Source organism: Jaculus jaculus, chromosome 4 (genome assembly GCF_020740685.1).
Source record: "Jaculus jaculus isolate mJacJac1 chromosome 4, mJacJac1.mat.Y.cur, whole genome shotgun sequence".
NCBI lineage: Eukaryota > Metazoa > Chordata > Mammalia > Rodentia > Dipodidae > Jaculus > Jaculus jaculus.
This window is the reverse complement of record NC_059105.1, coordinates 14,064,558-14,089,336: the sequence shown is the minus strand read 5'-3', so window position 1 is coordinate 14,089,336 and position 24,779 is coordinate 14,064,558. Positions and strand designations below refer to the sequence as shown.

General features: G+C 53.4%; 2 protein-coding genes across 2 annotated transcripts in view; both read right to left on the bottom strand.

The window, feature by feature from the left end:
- Nucleotides 1-3,001: 3,001 nt before the first annotated feature.
- On the bottom strand, nt 3,002-6,084 carry Cryba2 (crystallin beta A2). Its single transcript, XM_004662920.2, has 4 exons — nt 5,924-6,084; nt 5,026-5,167; nt 3,541-3,683; nt 3,002-3,149 (listed from the first exon to the last, which is right to left on the bottom strand). Exons 1-4 carry the CDS (start codon nt 6,082-6,084, stop codon nt 3,002-3,004), a joined length of 594 nt encoding a protein of 197 aa, XP_004662977.1.
- A 10,994-nt stretch (nt 6,085-17,078) lies between these two features.
- Nucleotides 17,079-24,779, bottom strand: part of Cfap65 (cilia and flagella associated protein 65) — a 47,753-nt gene continuing 40,052 nt past the window's right edge. Inside the window, exons 25-33 of the mRNA XM_004662835.2 lie at nt 22,791-22,934; nt 22,447-22,560; nt 21,703-21,810; nt 20,122-20,166; nt 19,751-19,953; nt 19,170-19,301; nt 18,234-18,695; nt 17,310-17,447; nt 17,079-17,196 (exon numbers count right to left, since the gene is read on the bottom strand). Of these exons, the coding sequence (XP_004662892.2) occupies nt 17,091-17,196; nt 17,310-17,447; nt 18,234-18,695; nt 19,170-19,301; nt 19,751-19,953; nt 20,122-20,166; nt 21,703-21,810; nt 22,447-22,560; nt 22,791-22,934 (1,452 nt within the window). The 3' untranslated portion in view covers nt 17,079-17,090. The remainder of the gene's footprint in view (nt 17,197-17,309; nt 17,448-18,233; nt 18,696-19,169; nt 19,302-19,750; nt 19,954-20,121; nt 20,167-21,702; nt 21,811-22,446; nt 22,561-22,790; nt 22,935-24,779) is intronic.

Here is a 24,779-nt window from a genome sequence, read left to right as displayed (position 1 = left end):
TTCACCTTCACCACCTCTCCCATTCCCGTTATACCTGAACCACGTGTAGAATTGTGGTGTTTGGGGGGGGGTGCTCGGGTTATGTCCTGTAGGTGGCTTTCCGTCACACGTGTAAAGAGGCTGATGTGACTCCCGGGAGACCTAGACTGTCTGGGTACTTGAGAATCTTCGGGTTCTGAAGACTAAGGAGGGATGCTAGCTGAAGATGCGAGCCTGGATCGGGAGTGCAGGACTAGGTGGCTGCTACCAGGTTTAAGACTCTCTGGGTCCCCCCCTCCCCAGGAGTGAAGAGGCCAGGGAGTGGGCAAGTCTCCTGTACACTGGCTGGTTCTAAGGTACTTGTATAAGGCTGGCTGTGAAATTCAACTCCTGGGGTTCTTACAGGGCCTGCCCACCCCCGAGCGCTGTAGCTTCTGGAGTGTTCGTCTTTGCTGGTGAAGGTGAGTAGGTAGTGGTCTTCCAGGAGACTGTGTGTGGGGAAGGGCGGGCTACCCAGCATCCTAGAGGGACAAGGATGGCGACTTCAGGAAGCGGACTTGGCATATGGTGGGAGCCAAGAGGCTCCTGGGGACCAAGCACCAGGCCTGGTACTGAGGCTGCTGCCCGGGTCCAGGCATCCTCCTTCATCCTCACTGCGATTCTCACGGCAACAAGCAGGAGGTAAGAGCCGGTGGGCAGGGAGGTTCAGTCACTTAATGCTTTCACTGGGAGGCTGAGACAGAAGGGAGAGGTGCCTAAGAGATGGGGTGTCCCCAGCTCTGAGCTGGGCAAGGACCCACCGCTCAGGTTTTGTGTCCAGTCTGAGGACTCAGGGGCTGAATGGGTGGGGAACTAGCAAAAGTGTGTGTGCAAAGGGGCCCCCCTCTGCTCCACTTCCTTCATATATATCCCCTCCTGCCGATGGAACTGAGTCCAGTGAGAGTCTTTGGCAGTTTTTCTCCAACCTCCTCCTTCCTGGACGGGTGCAGCAGTCCCTGGGGAGTCTACAGACTGTCAGGGTGCCAGAGTGGAGGTGAGAGGACTCAGATCTGACCGACGCTCCAGCTGCCCGGGGGTGACACAAGCAAGGAAAAGAGCTTGACCCTTAGGTGCCAGACAGCTAAAAAGATGCATGCTGGGAAAGGGTGCAGGAAATATTACCACGCCAGCTTCTCCATTCTTTATTTTTTATTTTTTTTAAATTTGTTCTCAAGGAGAAAAGGGAGAGAGAGAGAGGGAGGGAGAATAGGGCACTCCAGGGCCTCCAACTGCTGCAAACCATGCATCTGGCTTTCCATGGGCACTGGGGAACTTGGGCCATTAGGCTTTGCAGGCAAAGTGCCTTAACAGCTAAGCCATCTCTCCAGCTCCAGCTTCACCAGTGTACAGAGGGTGCCCTGTGGATCTCTCTACCCATTCCTGAAGATTTGTTGGCACTTCTCACTACCCACAAACCCTCCTAGACGGAGGTACACAACAAGGGGAAATACCAGGTCTCTTATTTGTCCATTGCCTACTGCCTGCAGCAGGTGGCCGGGAGATGGGGCTCTGAGGGCAGTTGATGTGGGTTACATTCAACTAGCTTGCCTGTTTTCTGCCTGTATGGCTTTGAGGAAGTCACCTAGCCTGTACTGTTTAGTCTCCTGGTCTGTGAAATGGGGATATATTTATTTATTGTTTTTTTTTTTTTTTAAGATAGAGTCTCAGTGTAGCCCAGGCTGACCTGGCATCCACTCTGTAGCTCCAGGCTGGCCTCAAACTCACAGTGATTCTCCTACCTAAAGGTGAGCCAGCACACCTGGCTAAAATGGGGATTTAAATACCTGCTTATACAATTGTGAGCCTTACATAAGAGCACATGTGAAATGTTTAGTTCAGGTTCTCATACATACATTTTTGTCATTATTACCAGCCTGCAAGAAATTAATGGACTAGGAACCCTGAGATCCTCTGGGGTTTACAGATGTTTGTATTTCTGTTGAACTGTGCCACCCCTTCCGCTGGGGCTTGACAACATGGGAATCCTTAAAGAATTGGAGGACCAGGGGAGTCCAAAGGGTTAGATGAAGGTCTGCCGATGTGGGAGCAGCGAGGGAAGTTGGGGGGGGCACTACAGATCCAGGGGTTCTGATGGCTCTGTCATACTCAGCTGCCATGGCTGTGGACTTTGGCCAAATGTCCCAGAACTCAGGCTTACATGTCAGTCACTGGCTGTCTGAGGAGTGGCATGTTCAGGTCTTTTGTTCTCTAAGGGGAGAAAGAAGAATGAAGAGAAAATAGTTCAGATCGGCTGAAAGGAAGGTATGTAAATCCTTCGAACATGCCATAGTTCACTATCTCAGGACATACAGGAGATTGTTATTATTCAAAGGCCAAGTCTCCCCCTTAGATGAGCCTGGGGGACAATGAGACCTCCTACTAATTCCTCTCCCAAGAATAGAAGAAAGGGGACTACTGAAAGAGGCGGACAAGTTTTCCATGATTAGTGGGAAACCAGTGTGAAGATGAGCCGGGCTTAGTAACTCCTGGGTTAATGAATTCTGCTTCTGCTTGGTGGTGCTTACCTGGCCCAGGAGAGTGCAGAGATGGAAACTTAGCTATGAGCCTTGCTTGTGTGTTGGGGTGGGGGTGGGGGGGCCAAAGTGCCATCTGGCTTTGAAGTACCCCAGACCCAGAGATGTAGGCTGGTAGTGTTTCACTAGGTGCTTTCAGCTCTTCCCAGCGGCTTCCACTTAACCTGTCTCTGTCCTAAGCCAGCTCATGCTTGGGTCCTGGAGCCTGAGGGAGGTCCAGGTTGGCAGAGAGCAATTCTCAGACAGATAAGAGTCAAGATCACAGTGTGAGGCATGGGGGGACGTAGTACAGAGGCAGAGGACCTGCCGAGCCCTGGTTTCTATCCTCAGTGAAGCAACATCACACACACACACCCCAGTGCACCTCAAGAAGGAGCCGAGAAGGCCAGACAGGTTCAAGAGCCTTTATTGAGAACTGTTCCTAGGGGATGCAGCTGGGTCCGTGGAGCCTAGTGCTGGACTCTCCGAATGGACTGCAGCTGCCCAGTGTGTGCCTGTGTGCCGAACTCGCTGTAGTTGCGGAACTCCCCACTATGCCTGTCCCGTTCCAGTACATACTGGTAACCTCGGTAGCCTGGGTACTGGTAGGCTACCCACCTAGGTCAGTGAGGGAGGAAAGGGGGTGGTGAATATACTCTGCTTCACTGCCACCCATGCCATATACCGTCTCAGCTCAAGACCCTGGCTTTAACTTCCTTTATGTGGTCTCTTCCTCCAGCCTGTCTCTACATTGCTCCTCTCCCCACGTTCCATGGCCTCCTTACCCATATTTTCAATCCTTCCCTCTATCCCCACCCACATGACCCCACTGGCTTCCTCCATGACCTCTTCTGACTCTCCATCCTCTTACTGCCCTTCTTCTCCTTGCCCCCAATCTCTCCCTCATGTCTGTAACATCCTTTGTCATTTTTCTCCATCTCTCCCTTAGCTCCCTTCCCATTGTTTCCCTGACCTTGTCATTTCCCCCTATTCCAGTCCCAGGACTTACGCTCCAGAGCTGACTTTGAGGGAGCCTACATCCTTGCTGGCCCAGCCCATGGAAGGCAGTGATGGGTAGTCATCACTGAGTTCAAACTTGCAGCCCTGGAAGTTTTCTCCCTCAAACAGAGTCACCCGGCTGTCACTGTGGTTCTGAGGCACAGGAATGGAGGGAGCATGATGAGAGATCAGGTCCTCCAAAGAGGTGTCCGTGGGTATAGTCTTAGCCCCGGGCCCCCATCTCCCTGTCCAACACAAGCCTCTTGAACACTACAAACACTGGCAGAGTTCACCTCATCAGCTTCCAAGCAGTCTGGCAAGATAGGATGCTCCAAGACCCCACCAGGGCCTTCCCATGACTTTGGGTTGATATCATCAGATTGGGGTTGGGGGAATTCCCAGAGATCCTTTGAGATCAAAGCTAGAGGGCATCTTGTGACTTTGGGGCTTTTAAAAATGGTTTTGTGCTCAGGCGAGGTAGCATATGCCTTTAATCCCAGCATTTGGGAGGCGAGGTAGAAGTGTGAGTTCGCGGCCACCCTGAGACTATATAGTGAATTTCAGGTCAGGCCTGGGCTAGAGTGAGACACTACCTCAGAAAACCAAAAAACAAAAATTGTTTTGTTTTGTTTGTGGTATTGGAGGTTGAATACAGGTTCTTACATATGCTAGTCTGGCCTCCAACTTGTGATTCTCCTGCCTCAGCCTCCCTGGTAGTTAGCATTACACTCATGTAGGCCTGTTTTTAGTAGGAAATCTTAAGTTCCAAGAGAAATCTGGTCCGTTGGCCAAGTCTCTCTGAGTACCCAATTCCCTGCCAAGCTCCTGGTCAGCCTTTCACAGGGCACAGCCCAGCTAAAGGGTACTGGATGGCAGATCCCATACAGACAGCTGCCTAGTCCAAAAACCTTCCTCCTGCTGGGTTTCTTAGCTTCTTGGAACAGAGAAGCTGGGCTAGGTAGGTTCTATGCCCCCCCCCAACAGCCCCAGGACTCTTCAGTACCTAAGTGAGCAAAGTGGAAAGCCAGGTCCTCCTCCCAAGGCATTTGACACACCACCCCTCCTCAAACACATGCCAACAGTGACGGTTCTCAGCCTTGGTCCCTAGACTGACTTCTCCTGACATTTCCACATAGCCCTTGTTGCTGAGCATCATGTGCAAATCTATCTCTGGTTGTGGTTAACAGCAGCCACCCCAACCTTTCAATGCTGTGTGAAGACAGAGGCTCCCAATCGCGCCTGTGGTGGGCTGCATGTGACTATCTTGGGCACTCAGGAGGGCCTAGGTGCTGTCCATGGTGCTGACACACACACACACACACACACACACACACACACACACACACACACAGAGTCCCAATTTTCAGAGACCTGGTTCTTAGGTTCACAGACCTAAGAGTTTGTTCTCATGCCCCATGTACGGGTTATGGCCTTCCCAGGGCCCTGAGACAGGACCGAGAGCTGGGAGTCAGGGGAGGAGGGGAAGGGAGCTCACTGCACAGAGCACGGGCCGGAATGACAGCAGCTGGTTGCTGTGGTGTCCGCTGCTGCCGCTCCAGGCACTCCAGCGAGGATAGTCTCCCTTCTCCAGGATGAACTGCTGTCCTTGGAAGTCCGGGTACTCGAAGGCTACCCATCTGGAAAAAAAAAAAGAGGAGCCCAGAGGCGTCTATCCAGCCTCACTCCTTCCTCTCCTCTTGCTTGCTGTGGTTGGAAAGACCAAAGAACCCAAACTCTTTCTCCAGCGCTACCCTCTTCCCCTGGACACGCTCATCTCTTGACAAGCTTTTTTTTTTTTTTTTTTTTTTTTTTGAGGCTGAAGCCCCCAAACTTGTTGCTACATGCGGTCTGAAGGGCTCAAACTTCCCATTTCAAGGCCCCCAGGTCGGGAAGAGATTTTTCGAGTTACAAAGATCACAGGACCAAGACTTTTATTTAAGAATCTAGGCTCCTGTTAATGACGCATCGGACCTTCCAGCCTGCTAAAGCAGCAAACATCAGGGTCTCTGGTCTCCCCAGGACCACAAGCTGTCACTCTAGAAGACTAAGATGGGACCAGAAAAAAAGAGATCTGGCTTTACAAAGCCGGCTAAGTTTGCACAAAGAAAAGCTTTGGGACTGGCAATGCCTACAGCGCACGGATCTTTTTGGAGTTCAGGGTGGCCGCATGGACAGCTCCTTGCCTTCGTGTCTAGTTTATTTGCGAACACTCTCACAGGATGTGTCGAAGCGAGTTAGGAGTTTTGGAGAGAACAAGGGGGGGGGGGGGTTCCGTGTTGGTGAGTCTTGGGGTTTGCCGGACTCCCTCCATGGCTCCAACTTTGGCCAGAGTTAAGCTCCCTCTTCACCCCATCCCACCCCGCCCGGCGGCGGCGGGCCGCAGCATCACTCACGCGCCGTTTTCCACCTTGACCGAGCGCACCCTGCGCAGGGCTCCGCGCTCGCCGACGTTGGCGCAGTCGCTCAGCAGCCGGCAGCGGCGGCCCTGGAAGTCCTCCTCGTCCCAGAGCGTGAGGCAGGCGGGCGCTGGGCCCGGCGCGGGGGCGCTGCTCATGCTGCTGCGGACGGAAGGAGAGAGAGGGGGGCGGTGCGCTCAGCTCTGCAGAGACCCCTGCCTAGCCAAAGCCGGCCCATCCCCAGGGACCCCAGGGGCTGGACTCTGGACCCCGGCCGCCCGGGGCTCTCCCGCATCTCGCCTTTCCCCCACCCCCAGCCCTAGGCATTCACCGGGTGGATGAGCGAGGCTGGCACGGAAAATGGAGAGGCTGCGCGCGAGCCGCTTTATAAAGTACCCAGGCCTCACGCACCTCCCCGGCTGGGGTGGACGAGCTGAGTCAGCCGGCGGGCTGCAGTCGGCCATGGTGTCCCTCGGGGCAGCAGAGTCGTTTCCCAAAGCCAGCCCCCACCCCCCACCCCCGGTCCCCCATCGGCGGGGATCACAAGAGAAAGTGCTGACGTGCACATCCGCGCCCGGGCTGACTCGGCTCTTTTCTTTCTTTGCAGCCGGGGAGCCTGGCAGGGAGTCCCCAGTCTGGGGGTGGGGGGCAAAGCGCGCTCCCAGGCCTCCGGGCTGACCCGGCGCCTGAGTTCTCCATTCAGCAGCCCTAGAGGCCAGTCTCTCTTTAGGGGTGAAGCTAGGCCTGAGGGGGAGCAGGCTGTCTGCCAACGGCCTTGCATTTTTTAAAAAATTTTTCCCCCTAGAAGATGGGTACGCGCCAACCCCGTCCTCCGGAGCGCAGGTTCCCCCGCCCAGGGCGGACCTCGCAGCACGGCGCCGGGCGAGGACAGCTGGGCTGCTTACAGATAGTTTGAGAACTACAGTAGCCAAGTGAGGGGCTAACCTTGCTAGTTATGAAGAACACCTCTACCTTTCATCTCCCACCCTACCCGCAAAAGCTGCCAAGTCTCCCCCTTCCCCCTCCCCATCGCCAACTTTAGGGTCCGAAGCTCCGGCCCTGACCTTGGCCTCAGAGCTAGCAGCTCCCGAGGAACCAGCGCTCAGTGGAGGTTGGATTCTTTGCTCAGGCTTTCTGCGTCCTTGGCCTCAGAGAAATCCTAAGACTCCCGTGAAGTGGATGCTGTCGCTTCCTGAAGGCGGGGAGGGCTAGAAAGGGGGCCCTGACGTGTTCGGGGTGCACAGCTGAGAAGTGGCCTAGCTGAGAGGTGAAGCTGCACCTCTGTCGCGTATATATCAGTTCTTACTCACACAACCCCAGTGCCACCTGTGGCGGTGGTGGAAAGGGGTACAAGGACATGGGACAAGCTTAGCAGCCCAAGCTGGTAGCTCCAGGAAGATATCCTCACCACCATAGATGCTAACTAGACATAAAAGCTTCTTGCAAAATTAAAATGCAAGTACTCCTTAATAGCTGGGAGAGAAAAAGAAATAGCTGGGAGAGGGCTGGAGAGATGGCTTAGCAGTTAAAAAATAAAAGTCAGGGGTTGGAGAGATGGCTTAGTGTTTAAGCGCTTGCCTGTGAAGCCTAAGGACCCCAGTTGGAGGCTCGGTTCCCCAGGTCCCACGTTAGCCAGATGCACAAGGGGGCGCACGCGTCTGAAGTTCCTTTGCAGAGGCTGGAAGCCCTGGCGCGCCCATTGTCTCTCTCTCCCTCTATCTGTCTTTCTCTCTGTGTCTGTCGCTCTCAAATAAATAAATAAATAATTAAAAAAAAAATAGCTGGGAGAATATTCCACCAGAAGTGTGAGGGTTGGAGAGGTTGGAGCTATTGTTTCTCATATGAGACAAGTGCTTCCTTTATAGGCCCACAGCTGCCCAAAGAAGTCAATTTGCATGGGTAGATGTGGGAATTGAATTGATGCAGGGTCTTTGACAAACTCATTGCTGGCCACGTTTAGAGCAAGAACACAACTGACTTTTTAAAAATGATTTTTTGTTTTATTTTTATTTATTTATTTATTTGAGAGCGGCAGACACTGAAAGAGGCAGAGAGAAAATGGGCGCACCAGAGCCTCCAGCCACTGCACATGATCTCCAGTTGCGTGAGCCCCCTTGTGCATCTGGCTAACGTGGGTCCTGGGGAACTGAGCTTCGAACCGGGGTCCTTAGGCTTCACAGGCAAGAGCTTAAACACTAAGCCATCTCTCCAACCCCTGACTTTTATTTTTTTTAATATTTATTTATTCATTTGCAAGGAGAGAGAATGGGTACACCAGGGCCTCCAGCCACTACAAAGGAATTCCAGACGCGCACACCACTTTGTGCATCTGGCTTTTTATGTGAGCACTGGGGAATTGAGCTAGGGTCATGAGGCTTTGCAGGCAAGCATCTTAGCTGCTAGAACTGACTTTCTGACTCCCAAGCCAGGGCTTCGCGGCTACCCATCCCAACTCCTGTGACTAAACAGGCTCCCGGGTCCCATGTGAAAGTGCACCCTCGCCACCTGCCACCTTTTTCTTCCAACCTGCGAAACTCACTCCCAGCTTAAAGGTTTGGGTGAGCTCTTCCCATTCTCTGGAGTGTCAGCCCTGAGATCCTGGCTTAACCACTCCTTTGTCACCTCCTGGGGTGATGCTGTTCCTGCCGCTCTCACCATTCACCGCAGTGGTCTGCGTTCTCTCTGGTGTTTGTCACTCTATAAAGACGTCTTTTTTCTACTCGTGTTTATGGGCGCACCAGTCTTTCCCTTACGAGAATGTAAGCGTCACTCAAAGGAGCACCGACTATGTCTGGCTTTATGCAGAATTAACCTCAAAGCTAGCGCAGTGCTGGATGTGCATACCTAGTGGGCACTCAGCAAAATGAGTGAGCAAGCATGATGGTCAGCTTTGGGCTCAATGTCCATGGAAGGTGTGTGATTTCTACAGTGGGAGTGAGAGATGATGGCTAACCTTCTGACTAGGTCGCTGGTACTGGGGCCTGGTAGACCCTCCCTTGAGCGTCTCCTTTCACTGCTGAGAAATCACTGGTAGGTCTCACAGTATAACGATGAGTGATCTAGAACTGAAGCTGGACTCCAAGTTAAAGGAACATGGATGAGCGGGGCGTGGTGGTGCACGCCTTTAATCCCAGCACTTGGGAGGCAGAGGTAGGAGGATCACCATGAGTTCAAGGCCACCCTGAGAATACAGAGTGAATTCCAGATCAGCCTAGACTAGACTAGAGTGAAACCCTACCTCGAAAAACAAAACAAACAAACAAAAAGCACATGGATGAGAAATGGGGACAAACTCGATGGGGTTTGACAGGGGGACAGGACAAGAAGCACTGCACAGTTAGTTCCATGGCCCTCTACAAACCCTCTAGACAAACACAGTTGGTGTATTAATTCTCCCCCAGACAAAGCTGAGGGGGAAAGTCAATTCTGGGCCCTCAATGTCCTAGCCACTTCTCTGTTTTTCAAGTCCCCATGGTGACAGAGGTAAAGGCTTATATCAGACCTCATACCTCCTGTATCAAATTCATTTCCAGAGGCGGCCACCAGGGGGCGGATCCAGTCCGCTCTGGCAGGAAAGCTGCTGCTGGCAGTGGGCACAGGCGTTGGTGAGCTGTTAAGATCCAGAAAGGCTGCCTGCACTGGCAATGGCCTCAGGCTGTGTGTCTGTCTAGTCCATTGTGTGAGATGAGTGTATTTGTTCTGAGGCTGTGTTTGCCAGGAGCTGGGTTTGAGGTCTGGCAATACCCCTGAACACTGGGCTCCAACTGGTGTGGGGATGGTTTCCAGGGCAGGTGGTCAGAGCCCCGTATTATTCCCTAAAGGTGTGTGCCTGCGCCAAGTGCCAGGATTTAAGGAAGGGTGAAGGGAAAGTGAGGTTCCCATTAGAATTGGACAACCCCTGGATCTTGCGACCCCTCCCAGTCTGAAGTTCTAATCTTGGCACAAGCCAGTTTCTCCCTTCTTTGTATATGAGTTTCCTCATAAGAAAAGTAGTTGTGGGTCTCACCACCCTGCTCATGGTTTTAGTTATATGTACAGACAGCTCCCTCAGAATCAGGCACACACCTGTCACCACCATCTACAGCCACTGAAGTCCCCCTCCCCCCACCAGAACTCATAGTCAGCGAGACAGGGAGACAGGAAGAGGATCTCAGGCAAGCCCTTTGTGCTCCAGAATGGGACACTAGAATATGTTGTCCTTTTCTGTGCTGTAGACCCCCTCCTCTTTTCCTCCTTTGCCCACCAATCTGGCCCAACACCAGCCCCAGTACCTCCCACATGCCCCCTCCCACCTCTACAGCTGTTCCTGTTTGTTTTCCCAGATCAGTTGAGCTTAGAGCTTCCTGAAGGATGGATGCCCAGGTGGCTTTGTTTGCCATCTCAGCATCATCTCCTCTACCCCCTCCACATTCACAGATTTGACCTTCGGGGAACAGGCAGAAAAAAATAAACCACCAGAATCCTCAGATCTGTATCACAAAATCATTACAAGACCTTGTTTCTCATCATCCTCATGTACTCCCCTCCGATCCCACAGAGAAATCCTCAGGACTTTGACCATGATTCTACCGAAACACCCACTTCAACCAGGCGTGGTGGTGCACACCTTTAATCTCAGCACTTGGGAGACAGAGGTAGGAAGATTGCTGTGAGTTTGAGATCAGCCTGAGACTACATAGCGAATTTCTGGTCAGCATGGGCTACAGCGAGACCTCCAAAACAAAAGCCCACCCATCTCGTGTACACCCTTAGATCCTGCAGAGAAACATGAGGACACTTAGACCCCCTATCCAGATCCCTCATCCCATGTGGGGCCATAAAAATCCTGCAAAGAAACCCTCAGACTGAATCCTGAGTGAAGGCTCTGAGAATTCCCCGAGCAGCAGCGCCACCCTCACACAGATGTCTCATCCCATGAAAAGTCCAGCTTCTGGGCTGGAGAGATGGCTTAGTGGTTAAGGTGCTTGTTGGCAAAGCCAAAGGACCCAGGTTGGATTCTCAAATACCCACATTAAGCCAGATGCACAACGCAGCGAGTCTGGAGTTCATTTGCAGTGGCTAGAGACCTGGGCTCATTTGCGCTCTCTCCCTCTCTCAAATAAGTAAATAAATGCTTTTTAAAAAGCCTGACTTCTGGGCTAGAGAGATGGCTTAGCGGTTAAGTGCTTGCCTGTGAAGCCTAAGGACCCCGGTTCAAGGCTTGATTCCCCTGGGCCCACGTTAGCCAGATGCACAAGGGGGCGCACATGTCTGGAGTTCATTTGCAGTGGCTGGAAGCCCTGGCGCGCCCATTCTCTCTGTCTATCTGCCTCTTTCTTTCTCTCTCTCTCACTCTCAAATAAATAAATAAATAAATGAATTAAAAAAGCCTGACTTCTCAGTCTTGCTAGGCAGCACAGAGGTACTGGCAGCCAATGTCCTCTCAAGGTGGCCTGCTTCCACCTCGTCCCCTCATTTCACTGGGAAATTATCGAGAGCATTGGAGACGGAAGATGCAAATGCTGTGTGACGCCCTCCTCCACCCTGGTTCCGTCCACAGCCCTTCTTTCCAGTCCGGCTCCTTTAGTTTCTGCCCAAGCCTGGGTCTGGAACAAGTGGTGAGCTCCTTCCCTGGGGCTATACAAGCCTGGTCTCCCAGGAGACAGAGATAATTCAGTGCAGAGACCGGCCCAGTTCAGTCAAGCTTGAGGGAACTCCACCTACATTGACTTATTATCTAACCTCCAACTTCTCTTCCCCTCCATAGGGCTAGAGAACTGGCTGCTATCCTGACAGGTGGGTGGTAGTTTTCACCACAAGCAGCTCACCTGGACACAAAGCCACAGGGCTTTCACAAGGCAGCAGACAAGTTCACAGTCAAATAGAGACCCAGTCATTTACAGTTACTGGCATCCCACACACTTCACATGTGAACTCTGTTGCAGGTCTCACAGACACCTTCACGTCTGTTCATTTGTGGACGGACATTTGCCCGGTCATTTATTTCTGGTGCCATATGCCAAACACTTGGGAGGGTGGGACTCACACTGGAGGGTGTGTGCGTGCCCCTTCTGCATCACCCACACAGGCACCTCTGGGTTGTAGCTGCCAGGCCAGGAGGTCGATCATGCAGGCACAGAAGGCTACGAAAGTGGCTCTATAGCCAGGCTGCTGCCTAAGATCAAAGGTTGCGTGTTGCCCTCTGTAAAGTGGGATTGTCTTGAATGCTGTGAAAGCGCAAATGCAAATAAAACACAGAAGTGTCCTATAATATGCATGTACCAAAGCTGCGACTGTTGTGTTTTCAGGTTATAGCTGCCTTTGTTTCAGAGGTTCTCCCCTCTGCCCTTGGGGTTGTGCTTGGGTGGAGCTAGGTTGGGAGGAGTCAGGACAGCAGTCCTGGCCCCCTTCCCACCTTGGTCCTGGGGGAGGTTGCAAAGCACTCAATAAGGGCTTTTTTTTTTTTTTCCCCCCGGGAGCCACTATGCTCATGACTTCAGCTTGATGGGATCCCAGGAGGTGTTCTGGGATCCCTCAGTCTTGCTCAGGCCTCTCTGCTCTCAAGGAAAACACGCTGGGGATTGATGACTTGTCCTCTGCACACTCTCTCTGCTTTTCTTGGCTCCATACGTTGCCTTTGGCAAGTAACTCCCCCTCTTGGGGCCTTAGTGTTTTTTTCTTCTTTCCCCTTCCTTCCTTCCTTCCTTCCTTCCTTCCTCCCTCTCTTCCTTCCTTCCTTTCTTTCTATTTACTTATTTTTTTTGTCTGTAAACTAAACTGGCTGACTGAGGGTCCTCTCAGCCCCTCCTGCCGGGGATCTCGCCTTGTCCTGAGGAAGGCTTTCTCTCCTCCCCATCCAGCCCCTGTCGGCCCCACCCGGCCACCCACCTGTCCTAGCCGGAGTGAGGGGGCGAGCTGCTGCTGGTCTCCATGGGGATTAATCTCCAAGAAGGTCACCAAGGCTCTGGTACTGCCTTGGCTGGATGGGGATTAGCACCTGGCTGTGAACCCCCCCCAACACACACACCCCGCCAGAGTCCCCCACTCACACAGACCCGGGGAGGCCTCCAATCCCTGATGTTTCAAGGCTAGGCCAGAAGCTACAGAGTGGGTGGGGCCAGGGCAGCTGCCCCAGCTGTTGGTCTCTCCAGCTGTGACCTGCCTGGGAAAGATGGAATGGTGTCCATCATTGCTCATGGCCCTCAGTGTTCAGCCATGGAATGAGTCTTGTACTTTGCACGGGAGAAGAATGATCTCCCAACACAGGAGCATCACCAGTGCCACCCTCACGTTGGCTGTCCCCCCTTGTAGCCCACCTCTGCATCCTTGGCTGGGTGCCAGTTGTGCACCTCTGTGTGTTTTCAGCCTCAGCCCCCTGCAGGTCCCCTCTCTTGTTCTCTCACACTGTCCCTCTGTCTCTCTCTGGTGATCTCTGCCTCAGGTCTCCTCCTAGGGCTTCCACTCACTGTTGGGGTCTCCCCCACCCCTGAATTCTAACTTTCTTTTTTTTTTAAATTTTTAAATTTTTATTAGCATTTTCCATGATTATAAAAAAATATCCCATGGTAATTCCCTCCCTCCCCACCCCCACATTTTCCCCTTTGAAATTCCATTCTCCATCATATTACCTCCCCATTACAATCATTGTACTTAACATATATACAATATCAACCTATTAAGCATCCTCCTCCCTTCCTTTCTCTTCCCTTTATGTCTCCTTTTTAACGTACTGGCCTCTGCTACCAAGTATTTTCCTTCTCAGGCAGAAGCCCAATCATCTGTAGCTAGGATCCACATATGAGAGAGAACATGTGGCGCTTGGCTTTCTGGGCCTGGGTTACCTCACTTAGTATAATCCTTTCCATCCATTTTTCTGCATATTTAGTTCTTTCTATTGGCTTTCTTCTGCCCTTGTTCTCAGCTCCCCATCTCATCCTTCCCCACCGACTGTGTTTCTCCGCTGCCTCTTTCCCCTGGTTTCCCCAGGCCTGCACTCCGGCTGCTCAGTCCCCTTCTCTCTTCCCCCACTACCTGTCCCCTGCACCCCCTCCCCCTGCTGACAGGGAAGACAGGAAGCAGGCTCTGGCTTGGAGCGGGAGGGGGAGGGGCCACCCGCACACCAGCTGCTGGATACCCCCCTTCCAGCCCTGCACCTGCGGGCCTGCCAGGCGTCTGGAAACTCCACCCCAGTTCAATGGGGGGGGGGGACCTGGCAAGCCAGATCCCCAGTTATGGCCTGGAAATGAAGGTCTTGGGGATGGGTAGGGAGAGTGGCGGTCTGGGGAAAGAGGCCCTGTGGAAGGGGCAGTCATCTCCATCTCCAGCCCACTGGGCTTCATTCTTCTTCTTGCCATCCTCCTTCCAAGGACTGCTGTCGTGTGCCTTGGGGGATCATCCCAAAGGGAGATCTCAAGAGCTGGCACCCCTGTGTGAGGGAAGCACTAGCCTTTTGTCATAAGCAGGAGGGGAGAAGATGCTCTCAAAACACAAGAAAGGCACACCAAGCCAGGTCAGGCCCTGACAGGTCAATCATTCACTGCTGGCAAGAAGGGACCAAAGGATGGGCCAGGATGTGCCCAGCTGGGGAGGCAGGGGTGTAACCCAGCCCCCGAGATGGCTCCATCAAGAGGCGCCCTCTCCCCTGTGCCCGTTCATCAAACCCATCTCTCAGCCTCCACACAGGGTCTCCGTAGATCCTGTGGGGCCTCTGGATAACTGGGGACATGTGTGGGGGAGTGTTGACAGTAAAGCGGTGCGGGGGACAAGCTATCACCTCCAAGGGCACATTTGATTTCTCATACTAGTTCCCATCTCCCCGAGGGCTGCCTCTGCCTTGGTGGGTAAGTGGTGCAGCCAACATGTCTCCCCACCACATCGCGATTCAAGGAGCCGTTGTCCATCCCCCAACCTACAACTGACCCCTGTCATTGAACATTCTGGTAAGGAGGAGTGGAGCCAAAGGACAGCCTCAATCCTGGCCCAGCCTAACCCCAGGCCTTGTGTGGAGTCCTCAGTTTGGGTGCGTTGGCCAGGGCCCAGGCAATCTCAGACCCACCTTCCCCTCTGTAGCCAGATCATAGCACTTGGGGAACTGAAAGAGGGTGGCCCTTCTCAGGTCTTCCTTGTAGCTCATGAGCCACCCATCCAAGGCACCATGGGCTACTTAGATTCAGCCAGCCCGGCCCAGCTGAAGAGGATGCTCTATTACCGGGTTTGGGAAAGGTGGCATGCTCCTCTGTCTAATAGTCTCGACATCGTTAGACTGAAAGAGAAGCCAGGGAGGTGGCAAGAATGACAGTCTCAGGATGGAGGCCGACCAGAGATGGGGGTGGGGGGTGGGGCTGGATATGAGTCTCTGCCCTCCACACCCACATTTTCCACACCTGTTAGCTTCCACCGCGAGCCCGGTGAAGGCCTGGTCTGGGGGTGGGACGTCAAAAGTGTGGCCCAGGAGCCCAGCAACCAGGTAATGGAGGGTGGAGATGTCCTCACCTCTCGGGAGGCCAAGCCGGAGCCCCTCACTGTACAAATGGGAAAACCAAAAGGCTGGGAAAAGACTTGCCCAAGGCCACAGAAGTGGCTGGGACTAAGCCGGACAAGAATCCGGGTTTCCACTTTCAAAAGAGCCTCTGTTCCGGGCCACAGCCTACTCTGTCACTGGGAGCCACCTCAGCCCGCATTACCAGGCAGCTCGGAGTCTGCGGGCAGGACAGGTGTGGGGCTGGGCCGGATGGGAGCCGGATGTCCCCAACCCCCGGGAGCGGCGCGCGGCTTCTAGGACCCATATGGTGGTGGTGGCGGCGGCGGTGGCGGAAGGTGCCTGCGTGGCGATCCGGTCGGCCCCGGGTGGACGGTGCTGCGGGACCGCCCCAGCCTCACGCGAGCCGAACGAACAAAACGCTCAGGTCCGGTTTGTGCGAGGGGCTCGTCGCGGGGCGGGAGCGGAGGGCCCGGGGCCTGGCTGGAGGTGGCCTTCGGCGATCGGCTGGTCCCGGTCCTCTCGCTAGCCACCTCGCTCCCCCGCGCGCCGCTGGGGCTGACACGTCGCCCGCGGCGGCGGTCACAGGTGCGCACCTGGCCCGCCCCTCCCTCCCTCTCCCCCCGGCCACCCTCCACCGGCTCTCCCGGCCCCTGTGCCCAGCCCAGCTCAGCTTGGCTTCGTCCCCAGCCCACGCCCCGGAGCTTGTGCCCGAGCCCGGGCTCAGGGCACTCTTATACTGCCAGTTCAGTCCCCGCCCCTACACACACACACACACACGCGCGCGCGCGCACACACACACACACACACACACACACACGCACGCACGCACGCACGCACGCACACCTGTCCCGGCGCCCGTTTGCTCGGGACAAATATTGACTCCTGGAGGCGGAGAGCCCTCCTCCCCTTCCCGGCCCTGGCTCTGAGACTGGAGCTCCTCTGCGGAGGCCTTGGCGGTGGGGGGATGGAGGGGAGGGTGCTGGGGACCTGGGCGCCTCTGGAACAACACCAGATGTCACTTTTCCACCCACCTGGCCCTGAGTGGGGAGGAGCCGAAGACAGAGGCTGCCTGGTGTGGGTTAAGGGGAAATGGAGAGGGGGGTGTCCAAGGGAAGGTGGGGCATCTCCAGGTTGGGAGATGGGTTTACAGTGGGGAAGGGGAAGCGTCGCTTAGTAGGGTCTGTAGCCCACTAATCGTGACCTCCAGCTGCACCAAGACTACTTCCTGGCCCTCTGAAGGCCATTTCACTTTATCTTCCTTCCTAACCTCTTTAAGAGTTCAAGGAGCCAGGCAAATGCTAAAAGGTTGACCCTGGGAGATGCTGGAGCAAGGAGCCATGGGAAGGGGTGTCCACTCTGCTTTCTTGGACACCTGTTTAGCTGACCAGGCCTGGCGCTGGGCTCTCTTGTCCACCAGCCAGCGCAGGAGCAAAGGCCAGCCAGGCCCCTCTCCGAGCGCCCTCCGCTGGCCAGACTGAGACTAGCACCTCCTGGTGAGCAGAGAGCTCTCACCCGTCCAGGGAAAAGGCATCTCCCCAGCTCTTCGGTTCCTGCAGCCTACCCTGGCTGCTCCGACCTGCCCCACACTTCAGGGCGCTCATTCCCCAAGTCGGGAAGAGTAAAATCCAGGTAGATAATCACAACAAGACTCACTAGACGCTTTACTGACAAGACAGGACGGCCGGAGGTGGGGCCAGGAAGGACTTAGGGCAGCATGTAAGAGGCGCTGGGCACCAGCGAATAGTCAGTCAGAAGTGGCCCCCCTGGGTAGGGTGTTTCTCCTTGCTGCATGGGCAGCAGCGGATCGGTCCTGGAAAACAGCAAGCCCCAGGTCACAGTGTGTGGGGGGAGGCACAAGGTTTTTGGTCACACTCCTAACTGCAGGGGCTGCTCCAGCTGGGTTAGTGGACCCCAGACCCCCACCTGTGCATGGCCACGGGGGGCAGGGCGATGATTCGTGGCCGGGAGGTGAGCACCACCTCCCCGCGCGTGGCCTCCACCAGAATGTTCTGAATCATGTTCTCCAGCAGCGCCTCCTGCAGGTTGGCGAAGGCAGGGAGCCTGCGGGGAGCGGGAGAGGAAGTGGGGGCGTGGGCAGGCTAGCATCAGAGAGGCCACAGACCTGTGAGCCGCTTCACTCAACCTGCGTGCAGTACAGCGGGCTAGAGCTCTGTACAGGTTCTCATTTAAACTGCTTAGCCCCACCTCTGCACTGTGGGGGCATCCTGTTGTAGCTTCTCATACCAGCTGGGTAGCTACAAGAGACTAATTAGTAGGTGATCTGCTGCTGAAATAGTGAGATTCAAACCCAGGCAGTGTAATCGACACCTCAGAGCCAGGTTTACAGGAAGACCTTGATGAGAGAACTGGAGAATTAAAAAAAAAAAAAAAAGGCCCCCAAAGGCCTCAGGAGGTGATGCCAGAAATGGTACTTTTTCTCCTCTGGTCCTGGACACCTACTGAGGAGACTTGGAAGATTAAAATAATAAAGCTTGGAGGGCTGGAGAGATGGCTTAGTGGTTAAGGCACTTGCCTGCAAAGTCTAAGGACCCAGGTTCAATTCCCCAGAACCCACTTAAGCCAGATGCGCAGGGTAGCACATGTGTCTGGAGTTCGTTTGCAGTGGCTAGAGGCCCTGACATGCCCATTCGCACACGTTCTCTCTCTCAAATAAATAAATAAAATAATTTTATTTTTTTTAAAAATTAAAAAAAAAAAGCTCCGTTTTGCAAACACTCCCACATAGGCCTTAAGCTGCCAACAGATGTCATTGGACCTTGAATTAGGAAGAGACTCACACAGCCTCAGCATACCTAATTCCTCCCAGCTCTCATGTGGACTGCTCACCTTCTAATGGCTTCCTTTTCATCTCGTTCTCGCTCCTCCTTCAGTCTGGCTTTCAGGTCCTGCTGCCATCGCCACTGTAGGGACTGCTGGGACACAGTCTGCTGTGCACTCTTAATCTCTGACCAGGTCAACCTCGCTTCCTTCTCTACTTCCTCCTCTTCCTCCTCCAACTCCTCCTTGCCCAGCTCCTCCTCTTCCATCTCCCCCTCTTCCTCTTCGTCCTCCTCCTCCTCTTCCCTGCCTTCCTCCCTCCCCAGGTTGTCCTTGTCCTCCCCTTGCTCCTTGCCTTTCTCATCCTCGCAGCAGCTGGACTGCGGGGACAGGACTGGCGTTAAGTGCATGCTGTTCTTCTGGGTCGTGCACTTGGCTGGCTGCTTATTCAAGAACTGGCAGAAGTAAGGCACCTGCTCTACCAGGCTTTGGCCCACAGCCTCCTGAAAGTTCTTGTCTTCCAGTAAGCCCCTGGGTAGAAGGGAAGAGGAGGTGAGACTTGAAGAGGAGCTTTGAAGCCCCCTAGAGAGCCCTGGCTTCCCGAGAGACAGCTCCTGCTTACTACTCTCGTCAGCAAGTGCTAGGTGTGGAAGGAGAGCCCTTGGAACCAGGCATCTTTGAACCCTGTAGATTCCTAGAGGTGAGCAGGATATGGTGTTGGCAGAGCCAGCAGGTCAGAATGGCACAGTGAGGGCAGAGTCCCTAAGGTGATAGAGAACTGGCTACAGACCTCATCTACTAGCGAAGGACAGACTCAGGCCCCAGCCCTGAGGATCCTCCTAGCTGTCTCCGTTAGAGCTGTTCTGTCCTGGGCCACTGGTACAGAAATATCTTGCAAGGCCCTTCTCTATTTCTCAAGGATGGAGATGCTGTGACTTTATGGGCACGGAGAGATTGAGCTGGAGAGGTGGGAGGCTAAGGATAGAGCTCAGAGAGTGCTGGGACCTGATGATAGTGCTGAGGCAGTCGATCAGAAGCTGCTTCTTCTGCCTGCAGACAGGAGCCTCCTTGCTGTTGGGAGAGTCTTCATCAGAAGCCTCCAGCTCTTCCCTGAGGGCCTTCTTCTGTGGCAGCTTCCTGGGACAGGCCATGACACTCTGAGTGGCCTGGGTAAGTCACCGTTCGGGGGTGAGAGGCACAGCCATGGTTGCAGCTCTGCGCCTGTGAGAGCGCTGACCCCCTGGAGGCGCCCCCAGCCTTAATGAAAATGTCACTAGTGCACTGCCGCATTTGGCAAGCCATGCCACGTCCGCGCAGGACCCACAGGCTCCCAGTTGGCAAACAAAGGAGCGAGGAGGGGTGGGAGGCCTGGGTGGGCTCTCCAGGGGTGTCTTTGTTCACCTCCTCACGAGGGCCTAAGCTGTCATGGTGGTATCTTGGGCCCATGGTGCCCAGTGAGTGTCCCTGCCCCTGTTCTTGCTCCCATCCCCATTAAATGTTGGAGGTGGGCAGGCTGTGCTCTGAAATGGGGGAGGAGGGAACCCAGGCTGCAGGAAGATGACCCTTGCCCCCCTCCCCAAGTTTACCGGTACAAGAAGTGGCAGGGAAACTCGGAGAAGAAGTTGGCCAGGTAGTAGTCAGTGGCATGGGCCCGGGCAGTGAGGCCCAGGCAGAGCAGGCCTGGCTCGGGTGGCTGGGGACAAGGCCAGGATGTCTTCTCTTTTGTGGCGTTCAGGTTCCAGCTAGCAAGCTGGCCAGTAGAGGGCTGGTTTGTAATGGGGGGCAGCGTCTGTGGGAACGGGGAGTCACGAGTGACAGGGTGACCACATTCCCACCACCAGTGGGTCCCCTGGCTTACCCCCTTCTAGAAGGCTGACTCAGGGGTTGGAGTATCTCTGAGAGTGAACATGGACCCTCCCAAGTCATTGCAAGAACCACGCCAGGCTTTAGGGCTCACCTCGTACCTCCTCACGGGTTTGCAGGTCACACAATGTGTTTTCCTCTGTGGAAGTGCAGAGACCCCACTTTAGGAGGCAAGAAGCCCCGTCCCCTCCCCAGTCACCAGGTTCTGGGGTTCCTGGAGACTAGGAAGCAGTCTGTGGAAACCTGACTGGGAAAACTCTCCATATCCCCCCACAAAAGGGATCTGTATTCATTGGGGGACGAGTTTCAGGGGGAGCAGAGCTTTTCTGGGACGTGTGGTGGTCACAGAGGTGACTGAAGGGCAAGAACACCTGTATGGACAGACTGGGAAATGAGCAGGAACCAAGGGAACTTCGTCTGGTGTTTACTACTGAAATCCCGCCCTGGGAGGCAGAACAGTGTGCATGTAGGGAAGCTCATTGTTTGCTGGGCTCAAGTGTACACATGTTATATGTGTCATCTCATTTACTTCTCTTAATGTTACAGAATAGATATTTCACTAGTATTAAGACATATTTTAAGCCGGGTGTGGTGGCACATGCCTTTAATCCCAGCACTCAGGAGGCAGAGGTAGGAGGATCGCCATGAGTTCGAGGCCACCCTGAGACTACATAATGAATTCCAGGTCAGCCTGGACTAGAGTGAGACCCTACCTCAGAAAACCAAAAAAAAATATATATTTTTGGGCTGGAGAGATGGCTTAGCAGTCAATGCACTTGCCTGCAAAGCTGAAGGACCCAGGTTTGATTCCCAGGGACTCATATAAAGCCAGATGCACAACATGGCACATGTGTCTGGAGCTCATTTGCAGTGGCTGGAGGCCATGGAACAGCCATTCTCTTTCTCTCTATCTGCTCCTCTTTTTCTCTCTCTCTCTCAAACAAATAAGTAAAATATTTTTAAAAGACATATTTTAAAATGCAACTCATGCTCAATATTGTTTATTATTTTTATTTATTTATTTATTTGAGAGTGACAGAGAGAGAGGCAGAGAGAAGAGAGAGAGAGAGAGAGAGAATGGGCACGCCAGGGCCTCCAGCCACTGCAAACGAACTCCAGACACGTGTGCCCCCTTGTACATATGACTAACGTGGGTCCTGGGGAACTAGCCTCAAACTGGGGTCCTTAGGCTTTGCAGGCAAGCGCTTAACTGCTAAGAAACCTCTCCAGCCCTCAATATTTTTTTTTGTTTGTCCCCTACCCGTGGATTATCTTGAAGGAAATCCCTAATTCATAGCTGAAGGAACTGAGAGGTGAAGTAAGATGACCAAGATTACAGAATAATAACAAAGACAACTACCAAACACGGGTGATCTTTCCAGAGCCTGCTCCCAAAGCCAGTAGGCCACAGTATCTTCCCTCAGAAGGTGAACTCTGTGTTTTCCTCTGTGTCCCCAGCTCATGAAATCCTGCTACATGAAGCATGGCATGATCAGCTAACTTTCTCCACCCTGAGTGGCCCAGGATGGATGTGGAGATGCTATGCCAAGTCTAGTGAGAAGAAGCTAACATCTTAGGGCAGGCTAGCCAGTTTTGAATGAAGGGCCTCCCAGCCCATCACCTCTGGTGAGGCCAGTGAGATCTGAGTGGATGAGACCCACTCAGCCCCTCTCACCTTCACTTTCCTGTCGGTGATGACGAACTCCACCTCTTGCCGCACCTTCTCATCATTCCACTCCTGCAGCTCTCGGTGGTATTGCTTCATGAGTTCCTTTCTGTACACCTGGGCCCAACATAAGGTGAGCAAAAAGCTTAGGTCTGGGGCTAGAGAGATGGCTTAGTAGTTAAGTCACATTGCCTGTGAAGCGTAAGGACCTGGGATTGATTCCCCAGTACTCATGTGAGCCAGATACACAAAGTGGTGCATGTATCTGCAGTTTGTTTGCAGTGGCTAGAGGCCCTGGTGCACCCATTCTCTCTCTCTCTCTCTCTTTTGAGGCAAACCCAACAGACTGCTCCCTTATGAAAGGGAGTGAGAGAGGGAGAGAGAGAGAGAGAGAGAGCGAGCGAGCACACCAGGGCCTCTAGCCACTGTAATCGAGCTCCAGACACGTGCACCACCTTGTGCGCATGTGCGACCTTGTGCGCTTGTGTCACCTTGTGCATCTGGCTTACATGGGACCTGGAGAGTCAAACATGAGTCCTCAGCCTTTGCAGGCAAACACCTTAACTGCTAAGCCATCTCTCCAGCCCTCTCTCTCTCTACCTCTTCCTCTTTCAAATAAATAAATAAATAATAACAAATTTTAAAAGGTTTAGGCTTGGAGGGTCTCAGTTGCAGCTTGGCCTGGGTCAGTGCCGTGAACATTGCACTTAGCTCCTTTACCATCCCTGCCATTTCTCCATGCTTGGTCCCTACCTTACATATCAGGTCCATGCTGTAGAAGCTGGCGTGCACTGAGGTCTTCAGCGTAACCAGGATTGGGATTGCTTCTTCAGGGCCCACCTCTCCTTCCATGGGACTCACAGATACCTGTCAGTTTGTGGAAGGAGTCTCTGAATTGGGTGGGGTGGCACGGGATAGGATGAGACAAGACAGTACAGGACAGGTTGTGATGGAACAAGGTGAGATGCCATAGGATGGGACGGGATGGGATAGGACAAGCTGAGATGGGTCAGAATGGGATAAGATGGGATAGAGTGAGATAGGGCAGGGCAGGAATGAGACTGGAGCCCCGAGCCTGTGGGCAAAGGGACTCTCACCTCTCCAAGGTCTAGGGGTCTTGGCTGCCAGATAAAAACGATAGTCTCCTTCTTAGAGATGTTGTTGAGGAATAGCAGGCGGCTGCACTTGCTCTCCACAGGGATGTTTCCCAGGGAGATGTGAGACTGGGACAGGAAGACGGTCTGTTGACGAAGACAGTGTAGCAGTGACTTTGAGAAGTGAAGAAACAACCACACAAACACGACCAGTTCTTAAGATTTTTCTACAGGCCAGGTCTTTCGTTAGGTGCACCTGACCCTCACCGTGGTCCTATGCTGCAGTGCTTATTTGACAGATCTGTTGCTAAGGCTCAGAGAACGTAGATAACTATTCCAAATGCCTCTCATGAGGAGAGCTGGAGTAAACTCATAAAGCCTTACCATAAAGCCTATGATATCAACTATTAAAGAAGATCAGAAAGCAAAACCAAAGCCAACTGATGGTAGGAGAGTTTCTTATTTTGGCTTACAGTCTTGAGGGGAAGCTCTATGATGACATGGGAAAACATGGCATGAGCAGAGGGTGGACATCACCTCTGCCACAGCAAGTGAAAAACAGCAGCAGGAGAGTGAGCCAAGCTCTAGCAAGGGGGAGCTGGATACAATACCCCAAAGCCCACCCCTAGCAACACACCTCCTCCAGCAAGGCCTCCACCACCAAAATTGCTACTGGCTGGGGACCAAGTATTCAAAACACATCAGTTTATCTGATTTAAACCACCACACCAACATCACTTGAGTTTCTAATGGGTAAGTGTAAATGAACAGTAATCAGCTTTGGATATCTTCACTGGGCACGGAATAAGAGCTGCACCGTGGGGTTGTCTGGAAAGACACACCACATGGAACGAGCATGTTCTCCCTGCCTTGAGCCTGAGTGCTCCCAGGGAAGGCCTTTGTCGGGCTCCTCTGTGTGTCCTCAGTGCTTCCACGGTGCTCATCCTGGACTAGACCTTGCCATGGAGGCGGGGGGTGGGGGTCAGACTCTGAATGGAAGGGTGGACAGGTGGGTAATGATTGGATGAGTTGCCCCATGGGTAGATGGCTGGATAGATGGGTACAGAGATCAGTAGGTGGTATATAGTTGGATGAGTGCATGTATAGGTAGATGGATGAATTGGTTAGGTTTCCCAACAATGAGAAGAACTAAAGACAGTTGGAGAGATGGCTCAGCTGTTAAAGGCACTTGCTTGCAAAGCCTGATGGCCCAGTTTCAGTCCCCCAGTACCCACATAAAGCCGGATATGCTAAGTGTTGCATGTATCTAGAGTTCATTTGCAGTGGCATGACGCTTCTGCACACCCATACTCACTCTCTCTCTGTCGTAAATAAAGTATAAAAAGAGAACTAAAGGTAGAATTATTACTATCTTCAGCAAAATACATCTAGATCTAGGAGACGGACTGTTCTATAAGAAGATATCCCCAGAATGGGAGGCCTTCTTTCTAAACCTTGAAACATCCCTGCTCTATGCTTACAGAAGGAAAACAGAAACAAAAACTGGCATCAAGGGCCTGAAGCAGGTGATGTAGCATGAACAAGAACACTGTGGGCACTAGCTGGCTGGCAGGGCAAGCCCCTTGTGAAGCTCGTGCTGCCTCCAAAGCTGGAGCCGGGGGGCGGGTACTCGTGAGATTGCTCCATGTTTAAAGTTGCTTGCTTGCAAGTGTGCCAACCCAAGTTCAATCCTGAGTGCTCATGTCGGGCTGGATACAAAGTGGTGAACGCCTCTGGAATCCCAATGCCTTATGACCACAGGCGGCAGGCAGAGCCAGGAGATTCTGTAGGCTCACGGGCCAGTTAGACTGGCCTTTCTAGCAGCACAACCGTGACAGGAGCTCAGACCACTTGGGAACTTCCAGCTATGGGTGAGTTTTTCCCTTGGCTGGGCCTGGCCTGGGCTGAGTCCAGGCCCAGAAGGGAGGCCCCCTGGCCATTACTCTCCACGTGGGTTCTTTTTTTTTAAGTGACCTTTTTAAAATTTTTTTT

Coding starts and splice junctions, on each gene's coding strand:
- Cryba2 (XM_004662920.2), bottom strand. CDS start 6,084: ATGAGCAGCGCCCCCGCGCCGGGCCCAGCGCCCGCCTGCCTCACGCTC. Junction 5,168..5,923: donor GTCAAGGTGGAAAACGGCGC/GTGAGTGATGCT, acceptor TTTTTTTTCCAG/ATGGGTAGCCTTCGAGTACC. Junction 3,150..3,540: donor CTCAAAGTCAGCTCTGGAGC/GTAAGTCCTGGG, acceptor TCACTGACCTAG/GTGGGTAGCCTACCAGTACC.